The sequence below is a fragment of the Melanotaenia boesemani genome, chromosome 13 (genome assembly GCF_017639745.1).
Source record: "Melanotaenia boesemani isolate fMelBoe1 chromosome 13, fMelBoe1.pri, whole genome shotgun sequence".
NCBI lineage: Eukaryota > Metazoa > Chordata > Actinopteri > Atheriniformes > Melanotaeniidae > Melanotaenia > Melanotaenia boesemani.
The window spans coordinates 7,431,990-7,459,459 of record NC_055694.1 but is presented as its reverse complement, the minus strand read 5'-3'; the positions used below and the strand labels follow the sequence as shown (position 1 = coordinate 7,459,459).

General features: G+C 40.2%; 2 protein-coding genes across 6 annotated transcripts; both read left to right on the top strand.

The window, feature by feature from the left end:
* Positions 1 to 274: 274 nt before the first annotated feature.
* Positions 275 to 20,230, top strand: prickle3 (prickle homolog 3). 4 transcript variants are annotated; one of them, XM_042004264.1, is made up of 11 exons: positions 308 to 483; positions 6,451 to 6,533; positions 12,576 to 12,759; positions 12,972 to 13,085; positions 13,235 to 13,372; positions 13,661 to 13,864; positions 14,406 to 14,592; positions 17,837 to 18,175; positions 18,285 to 18,590; positions 18,684 to 19,079; positions 19,162 to 20,230. In XM_042004264.1, exons 1-11 carry the CDS (start codon positions 442 to 444, stop codon positions 19,620 to 19,622), a joined length of 2,454 nt encoding a protein of 817 aa, XP_041860198.1. In that variant the 5' UTR covers positions 308 to 441; the 3' UTR covers positions 19,623 to 20,230. The 4 variants fall into 4 exon arrangements, with proteins under 4 accessions (XP_041860199.1, XP_041860198.1, XP_041860200.1 ...); XM_042004266.1 differs by having other exon boundaries at positions 317 to 336; XM_042004265.1 differs by lacking the exon at positions 6,451 to 6,533 and having other exon boundaries at positions 275 to 483.
* A 1,375-nt stretch (positions 20,231 to 21,605) lies between these two features.
* fam110a (family with sequence similarity 110 member A) lies at positions 21,606 to 25,522 on the top strand. 2 transcript variants are annotated; one of them, XM_042002935.1, is made up of 3 exons: positions 21,606 to 21,755; positions 23,666 to 24,081; positions 24,130 to 25,522. In XM_042002935.1, exons 2-3 carry the CDS (start codon positions 23,798 to 23,800, stop codon positions 25,202 to 25,204), a joined length of 1,359 nt encoding a protein of 452 aa, XP_041858869.1. In that variant the 5' UTR covers positions 21,606 to 21,755; positions 23,666 to 23,797; the 3' UTR covers positions 25,205 to 25,522. The 2 variants fall into 2 exon arrangements, with proteins under 2 accessions (XP_041858869.1, XP_041858868.1); XM_042002934.1 differs by having other exon boundaries at positions 23,666 to 25,522.
* Positions 25,523 to 27,470: the final 1,948 nt, after the last annotated feature.

Here is a 27,470-nt window from a genome sequence, read left to right as displayed (position 1 = left end):
TAAAATATTGCAGATTCGGTGCATTTTTATGGGCACAGCTCACTTTTTCCAACTCTGCTACTCATCCCACAAATGCATTTTCCTTATCATGTATTTCCTCACCAAGCACAGATTCCCTTCCTTTTTGTGCTATGTTAGACTTATTTGTAAATTTCGTGTATTTAGTGTCCTGCTTTGAGCCATTTCAAACATGTAGTCAATTACATGTTTTATTTTGAAAATCAGACGGAAGTCCTGTTTCTAGTCAGTTATGCTAGCTTTCCTGTTAGGATCCGATGCCAAAGTCGTAAGCCAAGACGAAATGAAGAGTCCGGGGCAGTCCGCTGGGAGTAGCATGTAATTCAGCACAGATTGTGCTTCTGGTACTTTTCAGACCTTAATGTTTGTCCTCTTCTTTGGTTTAGTCGGCAACTGTTTTTCTTTTAACCTTCCGTCGACATCATGTTCCTGCGCGGGTCTAAAAAGCGACGGTCGAACCGCTCGGTAAGTGTTGTTTTTTTTTTTTTTTTTTTTTTGCCTTCTATTTATTCCTCCTTTCTCAAGTTTTTTAACTTTTTGGGGACCATATTCATATAACACAAAGTGTACGTTTGGGCATCTTTTAATATATATTTTAGAGTGTCCTTACTTCACTATAAAAGTAGACAGGACATTAACTTGTTTTGAAGTCCAAAAGCGGTCTAAGCGGAACTTCGTCCCACCTTCACCTGGCTTTTGTTTGGCCAGTTGCTTTTTTACTGATAAAAACAGGCGCATTTCCCCACTAGTTAGGGTAAATATGCAGTTTTATCACAGCGTGTCCCAGAAGTCAGGCATTCTTTCTTTCTTGAGTCATGTCGGGCGCTCCAGGTACAGTCAGGAGGGGAGAAACTACGTCATTTATTTGTACCTGAGCAGGTCGGTATGGCGGTTCATGTTTATTTCTTTTGTCAGACTCCCATTGTAATGTGAACAAATCGGGCCTAAAATTGTTTTTCATAGTTGAGATTTTGCTTCAAACACAGCCTACATTGTCAGCTTGTTGAGTAGGTGACGGCTGTGTGTCAACAAACATCTGGTTCTGCAGAACAGCTGGAATATTTCCTATACTTGCAGTTTGCAATGTGCCTGATGTGTAAAATCAACACACTTAGTGTAGAAGCCAGATCATTAACTCTTTCAAAACTTCTTTAGCTTTGTTGAAGCTGTTGAATCATTAGCATTTATTATAGTTTGCATAAAGTTTTAACAATATTCCTAAATCTATTTGCTTGTTCAAATTACATGCTAAAAAGTACACTAAAGCATTGATTAATAATATTATTATTGAATATATATTCATAGCATCACATTGGCACTAAATTTCATACTTCAAAAGACTCCAATATATGTAGTGTCTTATTAATTTTATTAATTCATTAATTAATTAATTAATTAATGACATCCTCCATATCTTGACCTGATTACTCTCTACTTTTCTTTATGTTGAATATGAGATGAAAATGGAAAAAAAAGGTGTAATTAATACTAACTGGAATTATGCAGGTAAAGATATTCTCATATGAATAAAGAGAGTCTACCCATATACCTGTGCATCACAGAAGAGCTTAATAACTGTAGTGTTTTCATAATTTTGAATAAGGGAACATAATTTTACAGTCTGATCTGCATGAAGATACATTGTTGACCCAAGTTTTCTAGCAGTTTTAAGAGAGTCTGACAAGTCATCTGCTACTGAAACATGAATTTATGTTGCTTTAAAAAAAAAAAAAGCTGCCAAGGTCTCTGGGTCTGGTATGGCACTCTGCACTCCCAGTACAGCTATTCATAACAGTTTCTTTTTTGCCACATTGATGTTTACACCTGAACTTTAAGATCATCAAGCCAAAATATCTACTGTGAAAAACATCTTCTATTGCTTAAAGTCTACACTGTGTTTTGTCTGAGAGACTCCACTTACTCTACACCACAGACACAGATAAATCTCCTTTTGACCCTCAGAATGATAACTTTACGTAATGAACTAAAATATTGTTTTTTAAGTTGACCTCAGCTGCAGGAAGCATTAGTGCATAAACCATGAGAGAGAAGGAGGTGAGGAGAAGGCTGGAAGGCAAGCGGTGTGTTTGATCCTGCCTAGTGAAGGGAGGTGTACTCAGCATGCCAAGGCAGCAAAGTCCCCCAGCCCGTGACCTCTTCTGATCATTTTTAATCCATTCATCAGCACAACTTTGACAACCAAACTCAGTCATTTCTTTCAGGGGGTCATGAGCCTTTTAAGTGAGCTCCTTCCTTACCTGAGGAGTTCCACACACTTACTATGGGTCAACTTGCACCATTCTGGTGTATTATTTATCCCTTGTTGCTATAGTATTGTAAGTAATCCCTGGCTTGGCCTTTGCTGTTGCATGCACATGTAAGATAAAAAGCAGGAAGCCTTTCAGCATGTCTGTCACCTGGTTACAGCGTTACCAGGTAGCAAGATGGAGCTCAAGCAAACCGCCATGTGATCAAATCTTATATCCACTTAAAACAAAAGAGTTGATATCAAAAGTCTGGCTAAACATGGTCTAAGTGTGAGCATGTGAACTGAACTGATCTTGAAGTGTGGGGAAAATATTATTTACTTTACCCACACTTTGTTTAGAGGAAACTTCCGACACCACTCCCATCACATCCTTACACAAAGGAAAGCCTCCTTCTTTAGACACAGACTTGACACATTATCTTTTATGATAAACTAAATTACAACATATGAAACCCTTGAGGCTTTTTCTGGCTTTTAGTACACTACAGTCAGGACAAGGAAATGTATAATAAACCTGCAGTGCTTTTTGTCATTGACTTGTCAGTTCTGTTATTAACCCTTAAAACTCCAATCCATTTTTTTTATATTTTTGATCCATCTGTTTGTTTTTGTTGTTGTTTTTGTTAATATGTAAAAAACACATAGAAACTCAACTCCTTTAAAGCAGTCAACATACATACAATAATATACAATATACTTTTTTTTAGGACAGCATCGGTGTGAGATTATGAGTGCTAAAATTATGCTAAAAGTGAAAATGAATGTGCTGAAATTAACGTACCAATTGATATATCACCATAGAGGCCAACCAAAAAAAACAAAAACAAGACAGAATTTATTACTTGTAGTATTTAGTTGAAATAACAACCAGACCAACTGTGACCAGGTCTTTTCTCATCTACATATCGTTGTTAAGTCTTGGCTTTCAGGAGAAAAAAATATTGGAATTAAAACATCACACAACAGAAACTATTTACATATTTAAACTTCTTCCTAAATGTGGTTTTTCCTATTGAAAATTTACCTACTATCCTCACAAAATCAGCTCCAGCTCGGCTAGTTTTTGGCACCAGTGAGCATCAAAACAACCTTTTGACTTTATTCCAAACAGAGAACCATTATGTTTGTTCTTTTCAGACAGACATAACATTCTTGTTGCTAGTTGATCTATGGCTGCCCTGATTAGACACTACTGCCAATTTAAACTCTCTGATTGGTGCAAAGTTTGACAGAAAGTGTCCATCACAATTTATGCATCAAAATAAAGGTCTCTTAGCATCATAGTAGTAACATTGATAATTGTTTTCCGACTTTTGCATTTGATTTTTACAAAAATGTGAAAAGTAATTGTGTTATCATGGATCACTCGTTGTGTACTTAACATAAAGAGTCTGTAGAAAAGTTTGAAGGCTTAACGATAACAATAGGGAGACCCATAGACATGTATGTTTTTCCATCTGGTTTCTGTTTACATCTTGTAATCACCTTCAGTGTTACGTTGTACCAAGCTGACACGGTTTAATAGTTCATAGTTTTGACTATAAATATTAACTTAAATGGATAGAGCGTGGCTGTTTCAGAGATGTGCAAAAACACTTTAAACTATCCAGGATGTTCAGTTGTTTCGTAGTAGGCTTCATCAGTTAACTAAATATTTCATGGTGATTTATAGCTTTTTCTCAGAATTTCTAAACCCTAATCTTTACTACGTCACGACTGAAACCATGCTTAATTCTTGATTACTATCTGTCCTTAAGTGAGTGATCAGACGTGTCATGATGTTGACCCTTTTATCTGTTTAATATCACACTGTGTTAGAATTAGACCAAACCATTAGCTTCATTCAGCTTTGTTTTTGGGAACACTTCCATCTCATCAACCGGAGGGGTAGAGACACAGTTGGCTAACATGCTGCTATAGAGAAATAATATAAGGTGAATGCGAGATTCCTTAAACCACGCCCTATATTATTTCTCTATAATATAAGATGTGAGCAGAATCCCTTTAACTTACAGCAAAGCCTTAACCTCTTCATCACAAGAACCCCATTTTACAGGGGCAGCATGAGATCAGAAGGACAGATAATCTTTGCATGTAGGATACCAGAATCACGGGGAGAAGAAGAGATTAGTCTTCTTGCTACTGAAACATCTTTTTTTCCCTACAATCCTCAGAAGGTGAGAAGTGCCATTTTATTATGTTCCCACAGTAATTTGGCTTTTACAGAATTTCCACAGGAGTACAAAACTGTTTAATGCAAAGACAACAAGTTCTCAGCAACAGTTACAGAGGTCAAACAGTCAGAACATCTTTTTTTAGATTTCACAAGTGCTTTTTCAACCCTTCAGAATTGTTTAGTCGAGGTAAAGTATTTTCTTTTTACTGTACCAGCATGAAATGTAGTAATACAGTCATGCATCGCTTAAATCAGGTCAAAAAGTCTCTTAAGAAAAAGAAGAGGATAATAAGGCATGAAGCTGTAATCAGTTCAGGTCGGGTACAGTTTCCAAAAGTGTCCTTATCCTGCAGCTATTTTCTTTTCATAATATTCAGGAGTATAGTTGTCTACCTGTGTTGAATGTACAGACTTTTTGTAATGTGTGCCTCCCAGCACCATGTCAGTGTGACAACGTAGGAACTTGTTGCTGAGAAACTAACAACTGAAAAGCCCAGTCATCCAGAAATCATCTCTATGCTTCATTTAACCCATATTGTCACCGTTCATACCTGGCTGAGAGGTGATTAATGAAGCAGCATGGAATAAGACTGATCTCAGCTTGTGTCTGTTAACATGACAGACTGTGACGCATTAGAAGTATCAGCTAAACATGACTTTAGACTTGTATATATGTTACTTATCAATGCAAATAACCAAACATATTCACATTGGACGTGACGCAACTTCAAACAGAATCACTTCTAATTTAAAAAAACACAGAAAATGAAACAATATAAACTACCTGCTGTTTCAAAGTTCAAAAACAAAATGCTTTTATTTCTGCAACAACTCTTGAATATGACTGTAAACAGTGCTGCCAGTCAGGGTAATGCATATTAAAATCTGCTGGGGAAACAGGCTTGACATGAATGTTGATAGTTTAGTGGTTAGAATGATTGAGGGGGGGAGTAAAATGAACAGGTATGCACAGGCACTCTGTGTATTGCATATCTTGATTTTATTGCTTTGCTTGTTAAAGCCAGATTTGTGCAGTTTCATGTACAATTTGTTCATGCATTTAAAAGTCAGCTTTAAGTTAGATTTTATCAAGTCTTGCCACCACATAACTGTGTGGGCTTTTGGTTAGCACGTTAGGTTTTTTTTAAAGTTCCTTCACGAAAAAAAAAAGTGAAAACCCATTGGATTAATATACAGATAAAGTCCCACCAAAAGGAAACAAATACAGATCACACTGTTTGGTTGTAGTTTGTTTAACAATGTGTTCTCACAGCTAGCGCTGATAGAATAGAAAGTAGAAACAGAACGAATACATGGAGAGGGAAAGGGTGCAGCTCTCATCCTGTCTGCTTCCTTCCTCCCATCTCTAAAAAGAGGCCTGCGTCTGCAGTATGTAGCCTGCACACACACAATCACGCAAGGCTGCAGGAGTAGACGTGAGATGTGAGTTGGTTGTTTTAGTGCTAAGCTGCAGAGTTGCCCTTGGCGAAGTCTAAAGCACCGCTCAGCACTTTTGGCAAAAAGCCTTTTTGACATTTTTACATGTATTACCTCAGAAGGCTCAGTGTAGCTCTGTGGCTGAAGTGCTCTTATAGAAACAGGTGAACTTAAATCAGTTCAATATAAGTTGCAAGATGTAGCTCTTGGTCTTCAGTGAAAGTTGACAATTCATATATAAAACTATTCTTGTTAACCACACAGAAAACTGCTGTGTAAATAAAATTAATCCACTCCAGCATTATGCAGGCTTATAATTCCTTTTAGTTTAATGAAGGGATACTTATCAGCCTACTTTACTACTGACATTATGTAGTTTATAGTTTCCCACACTACACCTCATGATGTAGATGTTTCTTTGACCACATCTCACAAAAAAGAAAAATGCATTAACCTTTGTTCAAACCCAAGTGTCATTTGCCAAAAGATACAAATGGTACTCCAATCAGGAAATGTCGTGAGCCGAAATGACTTCATGTTGTGTTTTCAGCAGGAGGAAGAGGACCCAGACAGAGGCCAGCCCTGCATGCGCTGTGGAGACCAGTGCCCCGGCTTCCGTGTCCATGGCTGGAGGTATAAACCCAAGGGCTCTTAAACACTGTTAGCGCTGCCTGGGAACTATGCAGGAAATGTTTGTTTCATGCTGCATATTTATCTTCACCTTGAGTCACAGATTCTCCTGCTGCTTTCTAGATCTTACACAACTGCTGACAACAAATCTTAAAAACCATTATTACTGAAAAACCAGCTGTATAGAGAACTAGATGTCACAGAGGCTTTGACTAAGTTGGTTTTGTGTCATTGCATGTAACAAATAGCCAATAAGCAGCATTTTTTCATATTGAAAAGCAGCTCTGATTTTGTGTGATTGATTAGAGTTTGTCTTTTGAGGACAGTTTTAAGAAGGACAGCAACATTTCTCTATAGATAGAAATCGGCTTAGCTGTGATCTGTGTACATGATCGGTACGGATATACATTAGCGGACAACCCACATGACGCATGACCCTCTGCTCCACACGATACTTCATAGAGCAGATCATCCCAACTGACTGTTGTCATAAAGAATTAGGGTTATACATGAATGCCATTAAGCCTTGAGATCCACAACAACAGCTGCTGCAGTTTGTTTGTGTAAACATTATCTACATGTAGAAATGAATCACAGCAGAGCAGCAGGATTACCAGTAGTCATCCTGCCACGTGTGTAGAATCTGCCACATCAGAGCTGCAACAGTTTCAACTACATCAGCCAGTGCAGTATTTATCATTTATCATTTATCATTTATCGTGCTGAAAATGGGATTCTATTGTGCATCTGCTCAGCAGGAGCCCTTTTAAGAAGAGCAAACACTTGCTTTTTGGACCAAAGCACTAAATGGTTATCTCATTCACAAGTCAAGCTTTGGCCCAAATCAAGATGAATGTTTTTGTAGGCAACTACAGTGTGAGTTGAGAGCTAATTGTTAGTGCAATGACTTTTAGTTCCTGCCATGTAACTATTGTAGCTACTTGTTTAGCTACACCTAACTAACAACCGTCTTCATACGTGAATCTGTTTTTTGATTGTTGTCTCGTGAGGACCCCTTTCCCTCTTTTCTTTAGTCTTTCAACGTAAATCTCTTTAGCACAATCCTGTCAATCGTGTTAATAAGATCAGGCAGGGGCGGTTTACCCTCTCATGTAATGTAGGGAGATATGAAGATGGTTTATTTATCGTCATAAAGCTCCGTTTCAATCCCAGATGCATTACTGAAACCAGTCATGGCTTTGTGATGCACAGAAGAAAATAAAAAACACAGAAACATGTCGTTTAATCATCTTCTCATGCACTTTTTTCCAATTATTTTTCCCCGGTTCAAGCCAACACAAAAGCTTAGAAGTTAGGATATAATCTAAAACACGTGCTGTGCTCGACCTCCAACCGCTCATTGATCTGTTTACAGTATATTTAATCTTTGTAGGATTAACATAATGTGCTTTTTTTGTTTGCATTTTTTTCATTATGCATATGGCCGCCAGACAGAAATGACTTTAGAAAAGATGACAAAGATCCATGTCTTGTTTAGACATTTCAAGTCTCTTAACCGATCGAGACAAATGACCGAGATGAAAGTGATTAAATGATTGAGATTTATAGGGGTCAGTCTTTCAGACCCCAGAGTCTGATTCAAAGTGCATCCTTTTTAATTTCCCATTGAGACTCATGCCTTTGCTGAAGGGAAAGATCAACCAAGCAACCACAGGCTCAGCTGGTGATGCTAGCTGAGAGGGAAGTGATCCATCTTCATCCATGAGCTTTTCCAGGCAGATCTTAAACTGGGGAGGGAGGCAGATGGTGCTTCCTCTGCCCAGCAGCAAGTGAATTGAGTTATTTCTGACCCACAGGTCCCCACCACGTTTCAAAAGTGTTCAAAGTCACCACTGCTATTAGTCTGGGTAACCGTGTGGCAACTACTCAGCCATTTTCTAGTGGCAGAGAGTTACGAGACGAGGCCCATCTGTTTCTTGGTCTCAGATTTGATAGTTCACTTTCCCTTCCTACTACAGTTAGCTTTAGTTATAGATTATGATACAGAGGGTTATCAAATGGCTGCTACACTGGCTGTCCCATCGATTTAATGTATAATGCAATAAAAATGCCCAATACGTAGTTTAGATTGGCAGTTTTAAAATAATTGTCATTGTGCTTTCACTGTTGCTAAAAGTCCTTTTCATTATTGATAAATCTGGCAATTATCCTTTTGATGAATTTTATCACTAATTTGGGAAAGAAAGTGGTTAAAACTAATCCTAAGATGGCATTCATGTGATTTCACCAATACTCCAAAACTAAAAGATGTGTAATTCACAACACAGCAAGTCAAAGAAAAACAGAAGTTTCTTTTAAAGTCGGTGTGTTTTCTAGTCTTTACTGAGCGGCCAGATCTGTCGTGACTTTACAGAGATTGAACGTCACGCTGCTTGGTTGGATTTTGTTGTCACGTTTGGCCATCTTGATCACGTAGTGTGACAAATTTGACAGCAAAGCATTGCTCACAGACCCAAAATCTGCCCCTCTTATTCATGTTAATAATGGCGTTAAAGCAACAATCATCCATCTGTTATGAGTCAGTTACAGCAGTTTGGCCACAGGCGGATCGACAGCATGTGTGCAGCCTTGGTGATTGTCACCAGGACATTTTTTTATCCTCAAGATTAATAATTTCCCTTCTGGGGATTAATAAAGTATTCTTTATTTTATTATAAGTGCAGTTGCTAGTAAATTGTGAGTCTTATTAGAAATGTATACAAACTTCTGCTGCGTGTGTACTTGACCTTATATATTGACTAAGTTTGTGAGCACTTAAAAATCTTTGTGTATTTTGGGTTGTGTTCAGTGCGATGAAGCCTTTTGTTTGCGCCCCCATGCAGGGTGGAGGAGGGTGGGAGTCAAAGCTGGTGGGGACGTTAAAAAGAGCTGCTCAGACAGAGAAATTATCACATGGAAAGGAGCTGCCACAGAATATCCTCCTCTTACTGTCAGCCAGCATGTTAGGGAATAGAAACCTACTGGATGCAGATCTTTACAGTTTCAGAGGAACACTGGTCTGGATGGGACAACGACGTGCTAACTGGGATTGATATAGCATGAGTATTGCAAAAGGTAATGAAGAAACCATTTTTTCATACTGATTGTCAGGGTTAGAGATAGAAACAGTCGTTAGGCAAGGCAAGTGTATTTGTACAGCACAATTCAACACAACAAAAAACATTAGATAAAAACATGATCAAGTTTAAAAATTCAACCTTGAAAGAAACGGCAGAGAGCAGGTGGGTCGTTAACTGGGATTTAAATATCTGAGGCAAATCTGAGGCTTTCTGGGAGTTTGTTCAGACATGTGGAGCATAGAAGCTGAATGCAGCTTCTCCATAGATAGATAGATAGATGGATAGATGGATAGATAGATACTTGATTCTATTACTTTAGATGTTAATTGCTATATTTGCTATGTACATCAAGAACTATCTGTATGGACTATGTATGCTTTCAGAGATATGCTTTTTTGCTGTTTTTATTCATACACCCATTGGAAGACAATAATTATGCTTTATTATCTTTGGTTTATCTTTATGATCATTTAGTCAGTAAATGCAAAGACATGCAAATATGTCCCACAATAACAGTGATGCTGCACCAGCAGGGTCAGTAACAACCATCAAAACAAATTTGGAGGCAGATTGTGGATGCCTGTCTAAACAGCATCTGCCATGCCTCCTGTTAGTAACACACATGGTTGGTGGTGTATCCAGTACTTCACTATTACTTTCTGTTTTTCTGAGTAACTCTATTATTTAACCCAGTCCCCTGTGTATTCTCCCAATCTGATTAAAGGAAACTACACACTACTTCCTTTTGTTATTTTAAGTCAGACACAGCAGGCCTTTTTAGAATAAAGCTGCTTCTGAAAGTTGCTATTTCTTTATTTATGTTGTTTCACGCAGGTTTATTTATTCATGCCCTGTATATTTCCTGGTCATCTTTGCCAGTCAAATGTGAATTAGTCTGGAAAGTTTGTTTTAGCTTTCAAGATCAGATCATTCTTCTAAATACACCTGGATTAAGTAATAGCCTTTCCCTGTGTAGCATTTCCAAAACCATCTCAATTTTGATGAATGTTATGATTGGTGTGTGGGCAGGCAAAATAATAATAATAATAATAATAATAATAATAATTATAATAAAAATCCATAAAATGACAGGCGATCTGGTGAACTCTGCCAGAGCAAAAGAAACATGAGTTCTCAAATTAAAAATTTGAGAGCTCAAATTTCTTCTTGGGCAATGAAAGCATACTTTATATACTTTCCCTTTTTTGGAGCTTCTAATTCATTTTTGACAAATCACAAATAAACATGGTTCATATCCAGATGGAAAAGAGACGAGCTGCATTACACCACAGGCCACTGACTCGACAGTTTAACAGGATAAGGCTCATCACAGCAGGTTCTGAGTAAATCGCAGCTCCACAAGACTGTTCTAAAATGTGCTGCTTGTTGGTGCACACAAATTAATGAATATGTTTTAAAAATGTCTCTTTCTGGTAGCTACACAGTATGTTACAGTGGATTGCCTCTTGCAGTTGTTGATTTGCATTTTTGTCACACCTACTTTCATTTCTGTATGTGGAGGCTGTGGTGGTGGTGCGGCATCAGTGGGGTAACCGCCATATGAGATGAGTATCTGCCATCTGTCCCATCATGCCAGGTCTCTGACTGTGTCTTTATACCCACATACGTGGGCTTTGCGTTCTTGCCTCCCCTTTTGTTAACACAGGCTCATACAGACAAACAGCTGGGACCAGATTTGTGCCAACATGACTTGAACATGACAAAAACTGGCTTGCTCTGTTTCTTACTATTTACATAGGATCTACCGGCTTGGCAATTATGGGCATTCCTATGCAAAACGTAGCAGTATATACTGTCCTCAGCTTGGGAAAAGCTGCTGGAATCCCATAATAGCATCTCTTATCTTTGTTTTGCCAACAATTAACTTAGGATGTGTAAAGAGAAAGGAATACATTTACACTGATATCTAGTTATTACCAGTGGTCACTAACATTTTAAAGATTTATTAGAAGAGTGGGGCTCTGTAATTTAACAGGGTTGTCTGTGTGAGAGTGTTCAAGCTTTTTGGTTGTATGGGGGGTTGGGTGCAGGAATAAAGCAGCTTTATGCCTTATGAACTTGAGCCACAAGTACCAGCTGGCAAGCTGTTATGCAATCAGAATGGAGATGTACACATGAAGTAAATACTGCATATGGTCACATTGTCACACCCAGTCAAAATACGTGACGCCCACACCTCCCTTTCAGCCTGGGGCATTTTGTTCTGACTCCACCAGTGCCACAGACAGCTACACCCACCTCCAGATTGAATGCGATAAAGAATCTGAGGACAAGACATTTGTAATACGAGGCAGGGGGAGATTATTGCTCCCATCTTCACCTCCCTCTCTTAACTGTGCTGGATTGACAGGCAGGCTTATGTCAGTGACCTCATTTCCTGCTTGTTTGGTGGAGATGTGCTGGTCCTGATGCAGATCCTGTTGGCATGAAGAGGCCATGAATTGATCTGAGTTTATCTCTGATCCGGAGATTGATTTTTCTGTTTGTTTCTGTGTGTTTCTAATCATGTTGTGACAACAGTTGTATTAATACTGACTGCAGGAAATAATTTGTGGGATTGTTTCTGATGGAATGTCTCTGGCAAAGGGTGTTTGTAAATTATATGGTTAAAGTCACAGTGAATGACATGTGGATGTGATTATAAAGGAGTGTTATTACTTAAAGGGCTCTTTAAAGGTTTGTTTCAGCAGCTGACAGTCCTGCTTTATCTTAAAGAAGGTCTCTTTGTCCTTTTATTTTTATTTTATGTGTGTATTTCTGCTATCAAACAGTACAGGAAAACAGAAATACAACTTAGTCTATATGGTACTTGAAGCACCTAAAGAAGCCACATGCAATATTAAATGAAAAGTCTGACATTTGATTACTCTTTGCTTGTGTTGTAAATCAGACAGAAAGTCCCCAGGGATAACGCTTAAAACTCTCTCTCTCTCTGCCTCCACAGGAAGATCTGCATACACTGCAAGTGTGTACGGGAGGAGCATGCAGTGCGTTCTGTGCCGGGGCAGCTGGAAAAGATGATGACAAAGCTGGTGTCAGACTTCCAGAGACACTCTATCTCTGACGATGACTCGGGATGCGCCTCCGAGGAGTACGCATGGGTCCCACCTGGGCTCAAGCCTGAACAGGTAACAACAAGGGCAAAGAGCAGATGCAGAGTCAAGACATAAATTAATACTACACAGGCATGAAGGATGCTCTCTTTCACTTGGACATGTTCATACATGAACAATTCGATACATTCACATTTTGTTTTATGTCAGCAGTTGAGTGAATTGCTCTGTAATTGGATAAATTGCTGCCTGTCTCTTATTTCTGCTTTAATTTTCTTCTTTTATAGGTATACCAGTATTTTAGCTGCTTACCAGAAGACAGGGTGCCTTACGTGAACAGTCCAGGGGAGAGATACAGAATCAAACAGCTGCTGCACCAACTCCCAGCCCACGACAGTGAGGTAACATGAGAATTAAATGGCATATCAATTCTTCAATAAAATAAGAATCATTTGCAGACTTTATGTAAATTACATGCTATAATTAAGTCTGTTATTATTTTGTAAGCTTATAATAATGCTTTTGTTTTTATTTTTTTTATTTTCTGCAGCCCCAGTACTGTAACTCTCTGGACGAGGAGGAGAAAAAGGAGTTGCGTCTGTTCAGTCAGCAGAGGAAAAGAGAAAATTTGGGCAGAGGTGTCGTCAGACTCTTCCCAGTAACCATAACTGGAGCCATCTGCCAGCAGGTGTAGAAAGAATTTTTATTATACCTGAATGAAAATACAACAGATTCCATCATGAGACCAATATAAAGTTCACAAATCTTTCTCTTTAACGATGTGAAAACCTCTCAATGTAGGCAAAGGTTAATTTGCTGTGCATGTAAGCACAGGTATCGCTCAGGGGCCACGGCACTCTGAGATTTAATAATCACAGACACAGAGCTTGAAGTATTCCCCATTTGTTAAAGGATATACTACCTAACTTCCTTCCTTCTCTACCACACCCCCTCCCAAACACATCTATTTTTCCAGTGTGCCAGACAGATCAGTGGTGGGGATATAGCTGTGTTTGCCAGTCGGGCAGGACACAGCAGCTGCTGGCACCCTCAGTGTTTCCAGTGTGCATCCTGCAATGAGCTGCTGGTCGATCTGATTTACTTTTACCAGGATGGACAAATATACTGTGGCCGGCACCACGCTGAGAGGCTCAAGCCCCGCTGCCAGGCCTGCGATGAGGTGACTGTGTCCAGAAAGTCTCCATGTGTGTGCAGCAGTTCTTCATAGTAAAATGTTCTGGGAGTCAGAAAATAGAGACTCGTTGCAAGAGCCCAGTTCAGATTTTAAAATAAAAATTTCATATCTTGCAGAAAAAGAATAAAGGCAGGAACCACTGTAAATCTCTTGTGTAAAAGACTGATAATGTTTGTAGGAGAATACTTTATTTATATATCCCCAATTTAATCATAGATGTATTTTGGTATTTCTTCTAATCGCTGCATATTATTTGTGTTTTTTTAATGTTAGTCTCTTTCTGTTTTGAATAGCCTCTCTCTCTGACTTAAGGGATTAGTTGAGATAGTTTACTAATGGATATGCCAGTACTGACCTACAGGAGTTCTTTAGACCCAGACGGGGCTTAGCTACTAACAGAAGAGCACCAGTGGCATCCCTTTCTCTAATTTGTTCACTAAGTTATCAGGATTCTGTAGCTTTTTACGATTGTGATTTCTGTATGACATAACTTCTCTGACTCTTTCCTTTTAACTCTCATTTCCAGATTATTCTAGCAGATGAATGTACAGAGGCAGAAGGAAGATACTGGCACATGAAGCACTTCTGCTGTTTTGAGTGTGAGGCTGCACTGGGTGGCCAGCGTTACATCATGAGAGAAAGTCGACCGTACTGCTGCTCCTGCTATGAATCCCTGTATGCCGAGTACTGTGATACCTGCGGAGAACACATAGGTACTGAGTTAAATGTAAAACTCATTTACTGTTTTTCACTAAATCTCTTTTCCGTTAGGTCATACAGGAAGATATTTTTCAGTATTTTGTAGACAAGAAGCCCAATTTCACAAATCATAAAAACTTCTTTTCTATGCTTGTAGACCAGATAATCTTTTTTTTCTCTCTCTCTCGTTACAGTTAACACAGATATAAACAACTACTTATACTTAAACCTGCAGTCAGCTCAGAATTTCCTATTAACTAAACATACATGTCTTCTTTCTGTAGGAGGGAGCCCACGCAGGGAGTGCATGCAAACACCTGGTCAATGTTTAAACTAGGGAATGCTATTGCTAACCACTTCACAAGCATACCACCTAAATCTCAGTCCTATTATCTTAATCCTGATTACCTAAATCTCAGTCTTTTCTTTTTGTTTGTTTTTGTAATGAAGCAGTCCCTTAACAATTTCTGTCATTTTGTTGGAATAGCTTTGGTCCAGCTTGCCTTCAGTACCCGGCAGCCATAGGCCAGGCCTTGTTGTGTGGTGTTTGCATTGTCTCCTTGTGTATGCAAGGGTTCTCTCTGGGTGCTCTGACTTCCTCCCGTGATCCAAAGACTTGCGTCTTAGATTAATTGGTCACTCTAAATTCTCCCAAAAAGTAAGTGTGAGAGTGAGTGGTTGTTTGTCTCTCTGTGATGGGCCTGTGAAGTACTGGTGACCTCTTCAGGGCATACACTGCCTCTCGCCTACTAGCTGCTGGGACAGGCTTTTTAAGAATCTATAGTTACCCCTATTGTTCCTGCAGTAAGTTGTTTGGGCATTTTATAGTGGCCTTTGGTAGCTTTGGGCCCAAGACAATGCCGACCTCTGCCTGATGGTGAAGTCCACCTCTGATACTACTATACATGTACACACGAGTGTAGAGTTGCAGTGACTGATGTACAGTGCCTTGCGAAAGTATTCGGCCCCCTTGAACCTTGCAACCTTTCGCCACATTTCAGGCTTCAAACATAAAGATATAAACTTTAAATTTTTAGTCAAGAATCAACAACAAGTGGGACACAATCGTGAAGTGGAACGAAATTTATTGGATAATTTAAACTTTTATAACAAATAAAAAACTGAAAAGTGGGGCGTGCAATATTATTCAGCCCCCTTGCATTAATACTTTGTAGCGCCACCTTTTGCTCCAATTACAGCTGCAAGTCGCTTGGGGTATGTTTCTATCAGTTTTGCACATCGAGAGACTGAAATTCTTGCCCATTCTTCCTTGCAAAACAGCTCGAGCTCAGTGAGGTTGGATGGAGAGCGTTTGTGAACAGCAGTCTTCAGCTCTATCCACAGATTCTCGATTGGATTCAGGTCTGGACTTTGACTTGGCCATTCTAACACCTGGATACGTTTCTTTGTGAACCATTCCATTGTAGATTTGGCTTTATGTTTTGGATCATTGTCCTGTTGGAAGATAAATCTCCGTCCCAGTCTCAGGTCTTGTGCAGACTCCAACAGGTTTTCTTCCAGAATGGTCCTGTATTTGGCTCCATCCATCTTCCCGTCAATTTTAACCAACCTCCCTGTCCCTGCTGAAGAAAAGCAGGCCCAAACCATGATGCTGCCATGAATTTTTAGTCAAGAATCAACAACAAGTGGGACACAATCGTGAAGTGGAACGAAATTTATTGGATAATTTAAACCTTTTCAACAAATAAAAAACTGAAAAGTGGGGCGTGCAGTATTATTCGGCCCTTTTACTTTCAGTGCAGCAAACTCACTCCAGAAGTTCAGTGAGGATCTCTGAATGATCCAATGTTGTCCTAAATGACTGATGATGATAAATAGAATCCACCTGTGTGTAATCAAGTCTCCGTATAAATGCACCTGCTCTGTGATAGTCTCAGGGTTCTGTTTAAATCGCAGAGAGCATCATGAAGACCAAGGAACACACCAGGCAGGTCCGAGATACTGTTGTGGGGAAGTTTAAAGCCGGATTTGGATACAAAAAGATTTCCCAAGCTTTAAACATCTCAAGGAGCACTGTGCAAGCAATCATATTGAAATGGAAGGAGTATCAGACCACTGCAAATCTACCAAGACCCGGCCGTCCCTCCAAACTTTCGTCTCAAACAAGGAGAAAACTGATCAGAGATGCAGCCAAGAGGTCCATGATCACTCTGGAGGAACTGCAGAGATCTACAGCTGAGGTAGGAGAGTCTGTCCATAGGACAACAATCAGTCGTACACTGCACAAATCTGGCCTTTATGGAAGAGTGGCAAGAAGAAAGCCATTTCTCAAAGATATCCATAAAAAGTCTCGTTTAAAGTTTGCCACAAGCCACCTGGGAGACGCACCAAACATGTGGAAGAAGGTGCTCTGGTCAGATGAAACCAAAATCGAACTTTTTGGCCACAATGCAAAACGATATGTTTGGTGTAAAAGCAACACAGCTCATCACCCTGAACATACCATCCCCACTGTCAAACATGGTGGTGGCAGCATCATGGTTTGGGCCAGCTTTTCTTCAGCAGGGACAGGGAGGTTGGTTAAAATTGACGGGAAGATGGATGGAGCCAAATACAGGACCATTCTGGAAGAAAACCTGTTGGAGTCTGCACAAGACCTGAGACTGGGACGGAGATTTATCTTCCAACAGGACAATGATCCAAAACATAAAGCCAAATCTACAATGGAATGGTTCACAAAGAAACGTATCCAGGTGTTAGAATGGCCAAGTCAAAGTCCAGACCTGAATCCAATCGAGAATCTGTGGATAGAGCTGAAGACTGCTGTTCACAAACGCTCTCCATCCAACCTCACTGAGCTCGAGCTGTTTTGCAAGGAAGAATGGGCAAGAATTTCAGTCTCTCGATGTGCAAAACTGATAGAAACATACCCCAAGCGACTTGCAGCTGTAATTGGAGCAAAAGGTGGCGCTACAAAGTATTAATGCAAGGGGGCCGAATAATATTGCACGCCCCACTTTTCAGTTTTTTATTTGTTATAAAAGTTTAAATTATCCAATAAATTTCGTTCCACTTCACGATTGTGTCCCACTTGTTGTTGATTCTTGACTAAAAATTTAAAGTTTATATCTTTATGTTTGAAGCCTGAAATGTGGCGAAAGGTTGCAAGGTTCAAGGGGGCCGAATACTTTTGCAAGGCACTGTATATACGTAGAGCATACACACAATACACACACTAAGTAAAATATTTCTGCACCTGGCACAGATATGGATAATCACAAGAATATTTCCTCTTAGGCATCGACCAGGGCCAGATGACATATGAGGGTCAGCACTGGCACGCCGTGGAGTCGTGTTTCTGCTGCGCTCGCTGTCAGCTGCCGCTGCTAGGACGCCCCTTCCTCCCACGCGGGGGTCTCATCTTCTGCTCCAGATCCTGCTCACTCGGTGAAGACCCCAATAACTCGGATTCCTGTGACTCAGCACTGCAGAGCAAATCGCTTCATGATAATCGACAACTGGACACAGCAGAGAGACATCATCTACAGTGTGGTTCTCCACTGCAGTCACTAGAGGGCATCAACCCCACTGTAACTTCTGCAAAAGACTGCATCCACTCTGCAGTGGACAACAGAGGTGAGTATGAGAAGTTTAAATATGACATGTTGCCTGGGTCCCAATGAGTTTATATTTATGGTATTGTGTTTTATTCCTTCCACTGCATTTTATTGACCTGCTTCTATAGGTGTCCACTGCACTGCTCCAGTTCAGAATGGCGTTCCTTTACCCAGTGGTCTTCCTCATCCGAGAGGCTCCTACTCACCTCTGCCCCACATTCATCTAGGAAATGGCTTAGGTCCGTCTTGGCCCAGTGATGTTCCACATTACAGTTTACTGCCAAGGGACTGTGGTGTCAAACCTCCAGGCAGTGGTTTTCAGTTCCAAGGAGTGCTAAATGGAAATACTGGAATAACTGGTTGGAACTCAAGAGGAACCTCAACTGATAAAGACTGTAGGAACTGGGTTGAAAAGACAAATCAAGCTATGCAAGGTAGCAGAAATAAATTATATTAATGATATATAACTCTAAAGATGAAATGTTGTTTTCTAACTACATTGTGTTTTCCAATTATTCTCTCCTTAGTGTTTCCACCTCAGAAAAACTCCCATATCAACCAGTTCATTTCATCTGACTCACCTCCCCTCTCATCAAGCAACTCCCCCATCCTGCCTCCCCCTCTGCCCATTAAGTCTCGTGACTTGATGCCCCAGGATTCGCCCCCTCCGGCCCTTCCTCAACCAGAAGACCAACCCTGTGGTTCTCCATCCCTGCTGACTCGCAGTGGCACAGCTAGAGTTAGTTTCAGAGAACCAATTAGTAGCAGCTACTCTGTTGAAGAGGATGAAGATGAGAATGAGGAGGAGCTGACACAAGAGGGTGAGGAAAACCAGCAGGATGAAGATGAGGAGGACGACGAGGGAGGCTTTGGAAGCAGGTTGCATCTGCAGAAAGGCATCCCACCACAGATGGATTTGCTGGGTAAGACGACACTTTCAGGATGTTGAATGTTAACTGATTTAAATCGTTTCTGGATTTCTCACGATTTCTTTTATCCAATCAGATGGCTCTTCTTACCAGCAACGCAATCTGAGGCGAGGATGGGGTCGCTGCCGCATCCCGTCAGACGCTGTTCTTCACCCAGGTTCAGAGAGGCGCTCCCGGAGCACACAACCTGACCGACCCCACCTGGACACCCTGGACTGGAGAGGCGAGAAAGAAAGAGATGGCCGGGGCTCCTCCAACGCCTCCTCACTGACCCTCCAGCCAGGAAAGTACAAACATGACGACTGCTGCTCGACCTGCTCATCATCCTCAGACTCAGAGGAGGAAGGTTTCTTCCTGGGAGAACGCATTCCTCTGCCACCACAACTTCGTAAGCAGCAGCCCGAGAAGAGCCAAGACAGAGAGGCAGAAGAGGGGAAGGAGATGCAGAGAGACTTTGGACTGAGAGGCAGCATAAGACGGAGAAGAGCTCTCAGTCAGAGTTCAAGAGACAAAGACAAAAACTGCTCTATATCCTAACCAACAACTACTGGCAACAAAACACTGCATATTACTTTCTTTTCAATTATGGTGCAAAAGAACAAGTAATGACCGTTATTACTCTGGTGTTTATCAGGCTTGGTGATGGTGACGTGGTCTTTGATCTGACAGGTGTAGACTTTTACAAACTTGAACCACAGCTGTAGTTCCTGACACACAAAGGGAAGTAGAGTAGTCTCAAAGAAGTCATTACCTCATGTTTATGGTATTGGCTGTTTGACTCTGAGGTATTACAGAGTAGAAAATGGTGAATCATGCAGTTAGGAGTGAATGAGGGGTTATCTGTTATTAAGACCTGTGTTGCAGTTGATTCAAACTGGTTGTACTGCTGCGGTGAAATGTTAATGCTCTTTCACATTACACATGGTTTACATATGCAAATCTGCAGCTGCATATTTGAGATGAGGCCAGTCACAAAGACAAGCTTTCACTATACAAAATATGACGAATAAGTCCCATAATTTAGACAGACTACAGTCCACCACTGTGCAAAGCTGTTGAATGTGTTGTGAATTTTATTGTTTGATCAAAACTTGTCAAACTAAAAAAAAAAAAAAACTGTGACAGATCAAACACTATTTTCAAAACTCTTTACCTTTCTTTAAAAAGTTTTTACTCCAGAAAAATTTGATTGACATTAAATTTATTTTACTGGAAAACTACAACCATGGCTATATGAACAAAAAATACTTTTTCCCCTCTGTTGTAAACTCCATTATGTTATTGCACTTTAGAAAAAAATCCTCTGCTTCTTATTACTTTCTGTGACCAGTCAACAGTATCAAAGTGGCCATTTTAAAGATTTCAGCCTGTTGATTTAGCAACACCTAACTGGTGCTAACCTCTGCATGGCCAACGTTCAGTAGTTAGTGCTCACTGACAAACGCAACTTATTATTGTCAAAAAAATGTCTCTGTTTTATGTTCAAGATGAAGAGACCACAGCAGGAAATGTTCAGTTCAGATTATTAAGAACAAATTTTCATATGGCAGTGTTCCAGGAATTCCATGTATCTGTGATCATAAGTGCAATCTTCAAGTGGCTGTTAGGTTTTACATTTATGGATATTAAATGGCCAGAAAATATGGGTTTCAGTACTTTAACAAAAGGTGATTTGTGTCAATTTCTGATGTTGGTAGTTTAAAAAAACAAATACTGTAAACTCTGTAGCCTGTGATCACATGACTTTAAGGTCATCTGTTTTTATGTACATTGTGTGGGTTACTGTACTTTGTTTTTTTATTTGGGGTATAAGAAATATGTTATGATGTTCTTATGTGTCTTTGATTGTATGATTTTACATTCATATATATATATATATATATATATATATATATTAAAGAAAGAAATAATGAGAGTAAATTTATTTGACACATTCATCTAATTATGTGCATTTTTTTCACACATCATTAGTATTTTGAATAGCAGAAACTGGACACATGGAGTGTAATTTCACAGCAGTGATGGGATTTACCACCAGGTTTTAGCTTTCCAGAGAGAAGAGTCATTGAAACAAGTGAATTATTTCATGATTGAAACAAGAGCAGAGACTGTATACCTCTGCTTGGGCTGAAAATAAATAATCAAAATCATCATCAGCAGTTAATCCTTTCTAAGTTGAGCTACAGCAATTTTTAAAGTAACAAACTGCCTTCTGCATAACCTCCTCGTCGGAGGTAGTATTAATAAGCTATATAAGTCAGAGGCCAATATAGGTAATAATTAGCTCGAGTCCAAACACAATACCAAAAGTAAGCTGCCATATTATATTATTTTTAGAGACACGCTTTTTAATAGAGTACACTGGTTAATTTGGTACTTTTTTTTTGTTGTGGTAAAAGTTTAAAATACTTCCTCCACTTCGTTTTGCGAGAATCATAAAATATCAGTCACGTGATCAGAGAGCTGCATTTGTTTTCCTGCAGGAGACTGATTGGCCCAATCAGCCGGAGTGGGCGGGGCCAGGAGCAGTACACATGAGTTGTCAAACAGGTTTGTCTTGCGCTGCTAAGAGGTCTCAAACACGTTCATGCGGGAGAGAGTCGTCGTGTTTTCGCTTTACTTTAACAAAAACTCCAGCAGGGCCCCAGGAGCTAATTTAAAAATTTCCAGGTGAGTGTCCTGAAGAAAAAACAAGCAAGAAAGCTCTTAAAGCTAAGTCAATTAAAGGAGGCTTGAGCTTGTCAAGGCAAGACTTACTGCGTAGGCCTCAAAGCTACTGAACCTGAGGACAGTTGTTTACCTACCCTTTGTGTTTTTTACTTCCTGCTTTGTTCCATGATTGCCATTTATACTCGGCATAAGAACATGCCAGCACTTGACTTAGGAACATTAAATTAGTGGCTCTATTTTTGTTTGTCTGAGCCACCTCCTGACATTCGTCTTTGACGTGTGACCTATCAGCTTGCTGTCTTTTATATATCGTGGTGCTGCTTCTTGCTAGTAAAGGGAGATCGCTTTGCTTTTGAATGGCCTCGAGACTTGTAAGCAGGAAAGATTGGGGGGGGGGGGGGGGGGGGGGGGTTAGAGAAAAGTTTCATATCTCTGTCAAGAGGAGTTTGTCCCGGCTCAGACTGGAATGGCAAATATTTAAAGAATTTGACTGGCAGATGCAGACTGTTCAAGCGCCATACATTAAACACACACGTTGGATTTTTATTAGACACAGGAGTACAGAAAGAGTTTTTGACCTTCACCACTTAGAGGCTTATCAGTGTGATAAGTTGAGCTTTATGTTTTGCTTTAATTTGTCCCACAGAGACTTTAGGTTCCACTAAATCCTGGTAACCTGCTGCTTTATTTAAAGATGAAGAGTCATTGTTCCCATAGCAGCTGTTCGTGTGTGTGATCTGCTCTGTATTGCCTCCAGACAATGGGTTGTTGACAGCTGTCCTGATGCACCTCCCCATCACCCCTCACACACACACACACACACACACATTTCCACCACTCTTTTCCCAGGCCTTCTACCAACTGAAAATGAAGTGTCAGTTTTATTGTGTGTTTGTCTGCGGAAAGATGGATGACTGCTAGTAATTGTTCAGATCCGACTTGTGCCGGCAGCCAATGAACTTGGTAGTCGGACGTGGCTGCTGGAGAGTGATTGGCTGGAGTTGTAAATAAGTGGTTTTATGGGGGTGGAGCAGGGGCATTCAACTAAAATCTAAAGAGGTCCAGTTAGAGAAAAACTTTTGGAGCCAAGGTGTCCGGGAGATGATAATAATGACTATTCTGTGCACACACAGACTTTTACAGTCAGTAAAAGTCAGTCTGTTGTTGACTATTCTCTTATCTCTTCCAACTGTACCCATCCCCATTAGGTGGTGTATTGCCCAGAGCGCGACAGATGTATCAACTATGTAATATCATAAAATTAATAGCTTGAGGTCATAGCGATGCAACGCCTTCCTTGAATTAATGAAGAACATGATACAAAAACAAAAGGATGAGAATGATGGACATCCAGTAGATTGTGTTATTTCTACTTGCATGTGGCTGTAAACAAAACAAAAAAATTACATATTGAAACTTGGTGCTTTTGCCAAGCTGCACAAGAAAAATTGATTCTTATGAGAAATCAACAGACTGCAGCATGTCAAGCTCCACCCTTTATGATCAGATTGGTAAGATTAAGACCCCATTGGAGGGGTCCTAAAAAGTGGGACGGTGCAAATTGAATATTCTGGTACCCTTGCCAGTTTTTCCTTGTGGAAAGCCAAAGAAATGCTTCCTGACCTACACTGTACCGAAGTGAACCTGTTGGTGGAAACAAGGCTGAGTTGTTTGCACATTCAGATAAACTATAGTAAAAATAGTGGCACAAATATGGCAGCTGCCATATATGTGGACTCCTGGCAACTAAATAGAAATGGCTCAGTAAAGTGATTGGATACTAATAGATACACAGGTTTTAATTAAATATTTCTGTCATTGACATTTGATTTTGTTAAATGCAGCACACTTAAGTTCTTTATTGAGCATCCCATTTCTGCCCTGCTGATTAACGTGTCTGTGGCCCACAGGAAGTCTCAAGGAGCTTGAATTCGGCTGAGATGCTGAGGTTACATCTGTTCAAAATGGCCTGAAGATGATGACAAGCCAGCCGTACGCAGGCAACAATACATGATAACGCTAAGGAAAATACTGTGAAGAAGATGTGGGCAAGTACAGGTATAATTTTAAGTGACAAAATGCCTGTGGGGACGCTCCAACACCCAGTGAAGCAACCAATGAGAGCTGCTGTAATAGTTACACCGCCACGCTTGCGTCCTAAGGGCCCGGTGGGCCCAGATTTTTACCAGAGAAGACCAAGAGAAGCAGCCAGACCAAAGCAGAGTGCTGTGGAGAGACTGGAGGCAGACAAGGCTAAATATGTGAAGAGTCAAGTGGCTCTTTCCAAACAACAGCCAGTCAGACCGCCTGAGGTGCGGAAGCCTCCTGAGGTGCGGAAGCCTCCTGAGGTGCGGAAACCTCCTGAGGCGTGGAAACCTCCTGAGGTGCGGAAGCCTCCTGAGGTGCGGAAGCCTCCTGAGGTTCGGAAGCCTCTACTCAACCCCAACACACCACTGCGCCCCACCAGAAAAGCCCCCACACAAACAAAGGTGAAGCAGGAGGAAGTCCAGCTCGACTTGGAGCATCTGAGCAACCTCATTAGTGATGTTCCAGATGGACCACAGTCCAGTACATCTACAGGGTCGGAGGACAGTAAAGCACACAACCCCCCCTGCAAAATTCCTGCAGGTGCACTAAAAATAAAGGAAAAACCATGTCCACCTCCACGTCCTGACTGGTCCAGTCTAGCTAAAGTGAGATTAAAAGCATCTGGACCTGCTAAGGTAGAGAGTCCTGGTACTCTTGGGGCTCCAGCTGCAGGGACCGTACGCAGAGTGGACGTCATGCCCCAGGCTGGCCCTGTGAGGACAGCCTGCAGACCACCTCAGTACATGCGGCAGCCCCTCCAACCCGTACCTTTACATTCCCAGTTTCTGCTCCACCCAGGTGCTTCAAAGCTGCGGGACTTCCACCCCAGAACAACACCAGGTTCCTCTCCTCTGAAACCACTTGTTGCCTCATCAAAACCTGACAACCTGCCCTCCCCTCATTCCGAGACCCCGGCACCTGCTCCACCACCACCCCCGAACCTTCCTGCTATCCCTCCACCTTCACCAGCAATCACACGTTTGTCCTCTTCCAGCTCCAGGAAGCGGCCCTCCTTGACCCGGTCCAAGTCTGACATGAGTGACCGGTACTCTCGCGCTGGGACTGAGCTGGAGCGCTTCTTTAACCTGTGCGGCTTGGACCCCGCAGATTTGCAGGAGCTGACCGGTTCCAGCTCCGACATCGTGTCCCTTGCTCGTTTTCGCAGCGTCAGCGCTCCAGGGTCCGAGTGTGGAGGTTCTGGCAGAGAAGATGGAGATGATGAAGAGGATGAAGATGCCGGCAGAGTTGCAGATCGCGTTCCTTACGGTGTTTCCGTCATAGAGAAAAATGCACGAGTGATTAAATGGCTTTATGGTCTGCGGCAGGCCAAGGACAACCCAACTAAAAGCACCAATTTGTAGAAACTTTAGTTCAAAAGTGAAATTTTCAACTTCTTTTCTTTTGAAAATGAACGTGGATAATGCCCAGACTTAAGGGTTCCCTTTATTAGACCGAAGTATGGAGGATAATTTTTTTTTTTGAAGTAATAAAGTCTGTTTTTTAAATTTTTCTTTGTTTTTACAGAGTCAGAAAATTGGAAATTAAATTGTTTAAGTCTTTTGCATTTTTTTTGTAAGTCTGATGGTTTGGGCTGTTTGCCGTCTCGCTTTGAAGTAACTTTTGTGGTCAACACATTCTGATGTAAATAAGTGGCATTAAAGCTAAATATGGTGCAAGCATCTCGTTTGGTCCTCTGTATCATCTGTTTTAGAGTATCACACCATTTTAGAAGAAATAATTTTTGTGGGCCTTTTGAGACACAGTTAAATGACAGTTAAATGATTTTTAAATGACTTTCCAAGTTAATAGCAACCACTAAAGACCTTGGAGAGCTTTTTCTGTCTCTGCAGCACTTGAAGAGCAAAGAGAACAGCTGCTTCACCTGTCACTATCTGAACAGTTTCTAATTTTTGCTAGCTAACCTGGACCTGATAATTCAAATTTTATGCATGTGGAAGAAATTATCAATATGTAGGTTTGCTTATGCAGTTACATCTTTCATGTCAGAAATGTGATTTTTATCTAGAAATTCAAATGATAAAAATGACCTAATGGGTTCATACTCTATAATTACTCCTTTCTTTGTCCTAATATGAGAAAAAAGTGAAGCTTCATTTGATGGAGGAAAGTTTCACAGGTTTTCCACAAGAGGTCAGAGCAGTCTATTACTGATGTACTTCATCCTGCAGCACATGCATAGCTGCAGTTTCTTCTTAATGGTTTAAAATCTGCTTTATTTAGGTTTTAGGGAAGAGAAACAACTGAGTCTGTGGAGAAATTGCGCCCTTAAATTTGAAATTCAAAGCATTTCTTAGCTTTATTTTACACATTTAGACATATTTTGATTCTTTTAAAACATGTGCACAGTGATTCTAGTATTCTGCATCTTACATTATGTGCCTATATGGTAATTTTCTTTTCATTAAACAGATGAACAGCCAGTCACATGAGTGTAAAGTGAGCAGGTGGATTGCATCATGATACTTCACTTTCAAACACAAAAGAGTTGCTCAACCAGATTCAGACAAGAAAAACTCTGCTGTTGCCCACAGTGATTCATACATTACCTTTTCTGCTGTGAGACGATGAGTTGTTTAGAGAACTTTACAAATCAACTTCAAACATTAAGAAATTTCTTCTCAGAGCAAACTGAGGGGTCGTGCACTGATGATCAGCAGGTGGTAAGAAAATATCTGATCTTATATGTTCTTGTCCAAAAGATTTGGTCGGCACTATAGTTAAAACTAATATGTTTCTCTGACGTTCCTACTCCGCAGCCATTTTATTGTGGGTTTTCTAAATGCAGTGATAGAAATAGAAGCTTCTTCACAAACATACCAATGTGTAAAAAAACTAACTCAAACAGCAAAATGAGAAGCAACACAGCAAGAATTCAATTCTGCAGTCATTTATGTCATAATATACAGAATAACCACATTAGCTGTATCTTTATATGGATCTCGATCTGATTGTATCTTTTATATAGATTATAGATTTCGTCGCCTTTTTGAAGATTATTTAGAGGAAGAAGGACAATTAGAAATTTTATTTATCTTGTACTGTTTTTTTTTTTTTTTGTAAGCAATGTTTCAGCTTTTCCAGTAAAAAACAAAACAAAAACAACCTTTTTTATTTCCATTTTTTGGACAAACATCTCTCCGTACACATGACCTGATGTTGGACATGCAGTCTGCAGTAGTTCTGCTCCACCAACAGACTGAAACAAGAGAAACTGACAGAAATCTTCAAATTCACGCTGTCATTTAATGCTCCGCTTCTCTCTTAGCAATAAGTCGTATACTTAAAGTTTATTTCATTAAGTATACTTGAGTATAAGTATAGCAAGTATACTACAGACCATGTACTTGTAGTGTACTAGAAAGTGTACTAACTTAATACTTCTTCGGACTAAATTGGAACATTTTAAATTTATAAAAGTATATTTTAAGTATATTTTATAAGATCATTTTAAGTTTACAAAAGTACACTTCCAAGTATACAACATTTTAGTTTATTGAAGTACACTTTAAGGATACTTTTATGAACTTAGAACTACTAAAACAAAACTTTTAGGAACATAAAAAATGCAATTGAGCACACAAACTATTTACTGTGAACTTTTAAACT

Coding starts and splice junctions, on each gene's coding strand:
- prickle3 (XM_042004264.1), top strand. CDS start 442: ATGTTCCTGCGCGGGTCTAAAAAGCGACGGTCGAACCGCTCG. Junction 484..6,450: donor AGCGACGGTCGAACCGCTCG/GTAAGTGTTGTT, acceptor TTGTGTTTTCAG/CAGGAGGAAGAGGACCCAGA. Junction 12,760..12,971: donor CTGGGCTCAAGCCTGAACAG/GTAACAACAAGG, acceptor CTTCTTTTATAG/GTATACCAGTATTTTAGCTG.
- fam110a (XM_042002934.1), top strand. CDS start 23,798: ATGTGGGCAAGTACAGGTATAATTTTAAGTGACAAAATGCCTGTGGGG.